The sequence below is a fragment of the Pygocentrus nattereri genome, chromosome 5 (genome assembly GCF_015220715.1).
Source record: "Pygocentrus nattereri isolate fPygNat1 chromosome 5, fPygNat1.pri, whole genome shotgun sequence".
NCBI lineage: Eukaryota > Metazoa > Chordata > Actinopteri > Characiformes > Serrasalmidae > Pygocentrus > Pygocentrus nattereri.
In genome coordinates, this window is record NC_051215.1 from 6,900,835 (window position 1) to 6,908,177 (window position 7,343).

At 40.5% G+C, this 7,343-nt stretch overlaps 1 protein-coding gene across 1 annotated transcript; it reads right to left on the minus strand.

Moving 5' to 3' along the window:
* Positions 1–1,322: 1,322 nt before the first annotated feature.
* On the minus strand, positions 1,323–5,862 carry LOC108444552 (E3 ubiquitin-protein ligase TRIM39). Its single transcript, XM_017725774.1, has 6 exons — positions 5,845–5,862; positions 5,663–5,758; positions 5,020–5,244; positions 3,535–3,554; positions 2,936–3,078; positions 1,323–1,888 (listed from the first exon to the last, which is right to left on the minus strand). Exons 1-6 carry the CDS (start codon positions 5,860–5,862, stop codon positions 1,323–1,325), a joined length of 1,068 nt encoding a protein of 355 aa, XP_017581263.1.
* Between the last annotated feature and the right edge of the window lie 1,481 nt (positions 5,863–7,343).

Here is a 7,343-nt window from a genome sequence, read left to right on the forward strand (position 1 = left end):
TCAATTTCAAAAACTGGAGTGTTAGGAAAACATTTGACTTAACTAAGAAGTTTGAGTTGGGTGAATGCTGGTGTCTTCATGATGACTTAACTCAAGAAAAGCAATGTAATCAGTTAACTTATAGTTTTACAGTGTATAAAGTCCATGAAAAATTTACTTAAGGACATGTAACTGAATTATTATTAAGTGACCCTTATTAGTCCCACAACAGGGAAATTTCACCTCTGCATTTAACCCCTCTGTGAAAGTGAAACACCACATACACACTAGTGAGCACACAAACTAGGGGCAGTGAGCACCCCTATCCACAGTTGGGGTATTAGGTGTCTTGCTCAAGGACACCTCGGTCATGTACTGTCAGCTCTGGGGATCGAACGGGTGACCTTCCAGTCACAGGGCCGGTTCCCTAACCTCCAGCCCACGACAGCCCCATCAGTACTATAATCAGGAATACACAGAAAATCATGGAAAAAGTCTTCTGACGTACAGTAAATAAATAACATCAGTTACTTTTGACCACCATGTTCTTATAGCCTTCCACATAAAAGTTCGGCTTTGATATATTTATTTATTAGAAATCTTGCTAGTTTTATTTAACATTTGCTTTACTTACCTGAGCTCACAATAAGTAAATACAACCTTTTGTTATTGACATTTTTAGACTGGGTCATAACCCTGCAGGAGTGACAGCAGTTCATAATTTACTTTTGTACATAACTAGTGTATCAGCATTAGAGTGAAAATGCTGACTGAAACAGTGTCTGAACAGCCAGAGGCAAAAAAAGGCCCCAAATTCATTTTGTCCCAATAAAACAGAAGCACAGGGGTCAAAAATGCCCTCAAAATAACTTGTTATATATTTAATAAATCAATAAGAAAAGACCCTCTATATGTGCTAAACCTAAATTAATGTTGCTACTGCACTAAAAATAGCTTTATACATTTATAAATCACTTTATACATCTCTCCACCTTATGATCTTGACCTGACAGCACAAGGTCACTTGTCTGTAGATTAAATGGGTCACTATTTATACAAGAAGCTGCTGCAAATGACAAGGTCTCAGTTCAAGAATATCCCCCACCACCAAATCCGCATTTTTTCCCAATACAACAAAATTGATTTTGAATCCATTAACATTTACGTTTGAGATTAAACTGCAAGTTAGTTTTCTGTTCAAAGCTAAACGTTCTAGGTGCCCTTATGTGTGTATCAAATGCCCCTTTATCTCACTAGGGCCCCTAAAAGAAGTACTATTTCCTATGCTGGACTGTTCTGATGCATAGCCAAAATGAAGATGTCCACCAAGTGGACATCGACTGCTATGACTTTGCATGAGATGTGTTGCAGATTTTAATAGGCTGTGAGTTACTTCCTTGAAGATCGTGTCCTGGACACAGAGCCAGATGTAGGCGGTCTGTGAACGTCCCAGTACAGAAAGCAAACAGAGGTGTCATGCTGTCCTCCCCAAAGAACATCACCAGTCCTGCGGGGAAACTGCAAAAGACCCCAATGCGGTTAAACTGAGTACAAACAGGCAGTGGATGGGCTTTGCCGCCATGCCAGGCTGTGTAGTCTCCATCAAAGAACTCCACGCACCAGGACTCGTCTCTCCGGCCAAGCCAGCAGTCCTCCTGGCGGCCCTTGCGCGGGATGGAGGGGTAGGTGAGGCCCAGCTCCCAGTACACCTTCCCCTTCACATCCAGCTCCCAGTAATGACGGCCTGTGTCCCAGCTCTGCAGGCTCAGGACATTGAGGGTGGTGTCAAACCGGCCCTCATAGTCAGGTACCTCCTGCCACACACTGGTAAAGGTGGCGCTATTCTGCGTTGGGGAAATGATCAGCTTGGGATGAGCTGTGGTTGGGTCTAAGGTCACCTCAGCCAAGCCTGGGAAAGAGAAAGAAGCAGTCTGTGCCATGTGATCAGCCTAACATCATGCTTTTAACACAACCACATAAAGTCTAGATAAAAATGATTAAACATCGTTTTGAGGCTGTCGTTTCCCTTCAGACATCAAAGACATGTGTCTGAAGTTTGCTTCTGTAATTTTGCACTGAAGCTATGAGGCTAATGTAACAGGTAATAGACACTTAGCATGTTAGCATTATGCACATTGCATGGCTAAATAATCACATATGTTTATCAAACTATGTCAAGTAACACAAGATAGACTTACTTATGTGGGCTCTGACACCGTCTGACACACTGTTACCTCTAAAAATGGGCAAAACTATGAAACTTAGGCTTCAAGATGTCTGTTAATAATGCTGTGGCCTCCCTTTGATCCTTTAACAGAGAACTGTATGGCAGAAACCACATAAGCAGGTCTATTTGTTAGCTGAATCTTGCTAGCGAGCCTCATAGCTCCAGCGCAAAACAAAAGAAGCAAACTTTCAATGTCGGTGGTGTCGCTTTTTAACACATTAAACTCCAGACGTCTGGCTCCTATCACCACCACTGTGAATAATTCTGATTTGGTACGTTTTGCTAGAATGCTGTATTTTACTTCAAGCAGTCTGAATGACGTCTTAACCATATGAATACACAGACAGCTTGAAAAATCGATGGAATTCCCCATTAATCTACACAGCAGTCCGTTACCTTATGCTGTACTTTCTGAGTGTGGTAGTATTTTTCTTTTCTTAATTTTAGTTGTTCAGCTGTCATAAGTGAAGCTTTCTTGCCCCCTTTGGTGAAAATGCAAACTGTTCTAGGTCTACGGGATATTGAATGGAAATACCTGCACCTTTAAGCAACGAGAATACCAACATTTATATATATATATATATATATATATATATATCATATGATATATATATATTTATATATATATATATATATATCACAATAATTGTGTCCTGATTTTTCATTCCAGCCCTAAATTAGTCCACAGTCTAGACGAGTGTTGAGATCTAAAGACTGAATTTAACTTACAGCTCTTGAGTAGTCTCTTAACGATGGGGGTTTGAGAGCGGATAAACAGCAGCAGGTTGTTGGTTCGGTCCAGTATCTGCTCCGCCTTTACCTCGTCAAGTCTCACGAGGCCTGGGTCTGTAACCTTCAACAAGTCCTCAACCCTGGCAGCGAGCCAAAGAGCAAGACTACAAATCAGTCCCGTTCTGACACATAAAGCCATTCTTAAAGCCATTCTTATTCAGTGGACAGTCCCATCATAAACATGACTGAATGCCACTGAGAGACAGAAATAGGTCATAGTGCTCTTCTTCTCCAAAGCTTCTAAGTAATAAAAGCTAAAAAAGGAAAGAATCTTGAATGCTGGTCTTATTATTGACCAGTCACTGGATGACCATTAATATTAAGAATGAGAACACCGTTAATGACACAAATCAATGCTTGGTAAAATGCCCACAATGATGCCACAGCACCATATCACATCACACAACTGTTATTTTATGTCTAATCCAGAATGTACACTTGTCAATCAAAGGCAGACATGCTTGACATAGTGACGGACATAAATCCTGACACAACGATGGACATTAATGCTTAACAGAGGGAGCAGCTGTACATACCTGTCCTCAAGTTCTGGGACCTGAGTTTGGGGGTGGTGGGATACAGTGAGAGAGAGAGAGAGAGAGAGAGAGAGAGAGAGAGAGAGAGAGAGAGAGAGAGAGAGAGGGCAAAGGCCACAGAACAGTTAATTTTACACTGACTGAGAAAGTGGGGATCAGAAGTTGTGGGAGAAAATTATTATTAATTACTGTAAATAAAAGTACAGTATATTATTTATCTCAACAATAACTTCCTTCCTCCAATCTGCTTCAAATATTGAATAAAGCTATGGAATAAAACATGTAAAATGCATGAACAGCACTACACTGTAAAACCTGATGACTGTAAAACCTTAAACCTGATTGCCCCAAAAGTTCAATAGCTCATTTACACTTTAGTAAATAGAGAAAACTGTAGCCACTCAATTTGTTTTGTTAATATTAAAATGATTGAGTATTTGTGACTTATGTTTAAGTTGTTCTAACTCAATATAATTAAGCAATTGTACATTAAATTCACCATTAGGCTTTTGACAAATTCATATTGTACTGCAGAAATATGATCTTAGACATTTGTAACAATGCATTGTTGAATTGAATTCAGAACCATTTGCTTGCTGTGCTTTTCACGCAGAAGAATTAGACCTCTGCATTTAACCCACCTGTGCAGTAAAACACCCACACTAGGGAACACACACACTAAGGGACAGTGAGCACACTTGCCCGGAGCTGTGGGCAGCCCTATGCACAGCACCCGGGGAGCAGCTGGGGGTTAGGTGCCTTGCCCAAGGGCACTTTAGTCATGTACCGTCAGCTGAGGGGATCGAACCAGCAACCATCTGACCACAAAGCTGGATCCCTAACCTCTAGCCCATCTCCACCTTAACATCATTATTGACCACCTCACCAAATGCTGACAGTACAGAGTACAGATCTGAGAAATGACTCTGTGGCATTTAGAACTCAGCAGAATCGCATTCAGCCAAGAGGAACCTGGAAACTCAGTTCTCTCAACGCTGATTCTTGATCAGTACTGATAGGCATGAATCACAAAAGTTTATACATCTAGTCCACATAAGAGAAGGTAGCCTGGGGAGAATGACAAACCACAGATGGTGAAGAGACATGCCCAGTATGCCATGCCAACATTCAATTTTCAACAGTCTTTAAAAACAACCCATTACTGGCCTTTTGTATTTGCATGTGAAGTCAAGCTAAATAGAAACTGTGAATATAATACAATTAAATCAATTTCCTTTAACTCAAAATATGCTGAAAAAATGTTACTCTCCATCTCAACAATTAATTTTTGAGTTCATTTGATTTTTTCAGGTTAAGTTACTCCAACTTTCTGTAGTATTTAAATTGTGTTACCTTAATTCTCTCATTTAGACATGCAGTGAGTTTTACAGTGTAACCAATTTCAATGCACTGAATAAGGTGTATCCAAACGTTTGATCTGTGATGTACTTTGCTGAGACAAATGAACACGTCTGCGATTCTCACCAGGTCTCCCGACTGTATGTCACTGTCCATCAACCCCTCACTCAGCCGGAACTCTATTTCACTGAGGACAGCACAGTTTCTCTCCGTGAAGTCATCCAGGGCCTGGACTGTAGCCTTCTCCTCCATCTCCAGCAGAGAAAGAGTGATCCTACAGTCTTCCTCCAACACTCTCCTCATCTCCTCATACTTCCTCTCAATGTTCTCCTGGATCGCTGAGTACTTTTTCTAATAGAAGTATTTTGGTTGATGGGAATATTTTGGTTATGTTTTTGCTAAAGAATTACCATTACATATCAATGCAGCAGGCAAAAACAAAAACCAATATAAGAACCCATGACTGTAAGAAATTGCTCAAAAATACTACTAACGTGGCAAAACACAATATTCCCCTTCAACCAAATGTACCCAGCTAGAATCTAACAATTAGCTCAAGAACACGTTTAGGAGAAAGCTTAGGAAGATATTGGTGAATGAGGCCCAATTACATCTGATTTTTGCCCAGTTATTCCATTAATTGTTGCTTATCTAATTAAAATACTCCTTAAATAACCAACCAAACTTGCATACAAGCAACAGCATGCACCAGTGGGTTGTAATCCCAGCTGTAACAGCATGCCTAATTCCAAAAATGATGTTAACTAACTTTAATTTCATTTTGCTTGGCGTCTAGTTTCTTCATCCTGCAAGCCACTGCTTCCTTCTGTCTTGTCAGTCGTTGTTGGACTGTCAGTTTCATCTCCTGTGAAAAGAAATGTCAGAAGAGCAAAGCAGAGGAGCGGCTACTGTGAATGGAAAGGACAAACCATATAACATGGCACATCTTACCTCACTTTGGGCCTGCATGCTAACCTTCCAAGCTTCACTGCCAAACTATAAAAAGCAGAGCCTTCTAAATTACCCAAGCAAACTATGAGAAGCAGAAGCTGATCTGAACTACACTAGCAAACCTTTAAAACGTCACTAGCATATAAGCAGCTAAACTACACTGGCAAACAGGGATAAGCAGTGGCTAAATTTTAAAGCTACACTAGTAAACTAAATCACAACTAACCTTCCAACTACCTTAGAAATCAACTAAACCTCTAAACTACACTGGCAATCTGTGAGAGGCTAAACTGCTCTAACAAACTGTGAGAAGCTAAACTGCTCTAACAAACTGTGAGAAGCTAAACTGCACTGGCAAACTGTGAGAAGCTAAACTGCTCTAACAAACTGTGAGAAGCTAAACTGCTCTAACAAACTGTGAGAAGCTAAACTGCACTGGCAAACTGTGAGAAGCTAAACTGCTCTAACAAACTGTGAGAAGCTAAACTGCACTGGCAAACTGTGAGAAGCTAAACTGCTCTAACAAACTGTGAGAAGCTAAACTGCACTGGCAAACTGTGAGAAGCTAAACTGCTCTAACAAACTGTGAGAAGCTAAACTGCTCTAACAAACTGTGAGAAGCTAAACTGCACTGGCAAACTGTGAGAAGCTAAACTGCTCTAACAAACTGTGAGAAGCTAAACTGCTCTAACAAACTTTGAGAAGCTAAACTGCTCTAACAAACTGTGAGAAGCTAAACTGCACTGGCAAACTGTGAGAAGCTAAACTGCTCTAACAAACTGTGAGAAGCTAAACTGCTCTAACAAACTGTGAGAAGCTAAACTGCACTGGCAAACTGTGAGAAGCTAAACTGCTCTAACAAACTGTGAGAAGCTAAACTGCACTGGCAAACTGTGAGAAGCTAAACTGCTCTAACAAACTGTGAGAAGCTAAACTGCTCTAACAAACTGTGAGAAGCTAAACTGCACTAACAAACTGTGAGAAGCTAAACTGCTCTAACAAACTGTGAGAAGCTAAACTGCTCTAACAAACTGTGAGAAGCTAAACTGCTCTAACAAACTGTGAGAAGCTAAACTGCACTAACAAACTGTGAGAAGCTAAACTGCACTAACAAACTGTGAGAAGCTAAACTGCTCTAACAAACTGTGAGAAGCTAAACTGCTCTAACAAACTGTGAGAAGCTAAACTGCACTGGCAAACTGTGAGAAGCTAAACTGCTCTAACAAACTGTGAGAAGCTAAACTGCTCTAACAAACTGTGAGAAGCTAAACTGCACTGGCAAACTGTGAGAAGCTAAACTGCTCTAACAAACTGTGAGAAGCTAAACTGCTCTAACAAACTGTGAGAAGCTAAACTGCTCTAAAAAACTGTGAGAAGCTAAACTGCACTGGCAAACTGTGAGAAGCTAAACTGCACTAACAAACTGTGAGAAGCTAAACTGCTCTAACAAACTGTGAGAAGCTAAACTGCTCTAACAAACTGTGAGAAGCTAAACTGCA

What these genes read in the sequence shown, in the direction of transcription:
- LOC108444552 (XM_017725774.1), bottom strand. An exon ending in ACATACAGTCGGGAGACCTG is followed by an intron (nt 3,555 to 5,019) that starts GTGAGAATCGCA and finishes CCCCAAACTCAG; the next exon opens with GTCCCAGAACTTGAGGACAG. An exon ending in GTCCCAGAACTTGAGGACAG is followed by an intron (nt 3,079 to 3,534) that starts GTATGTACAGCT and finishes GCTCGCTGCCAG; the next exon opens with GGTTGAGGACTTGTTGAAGG.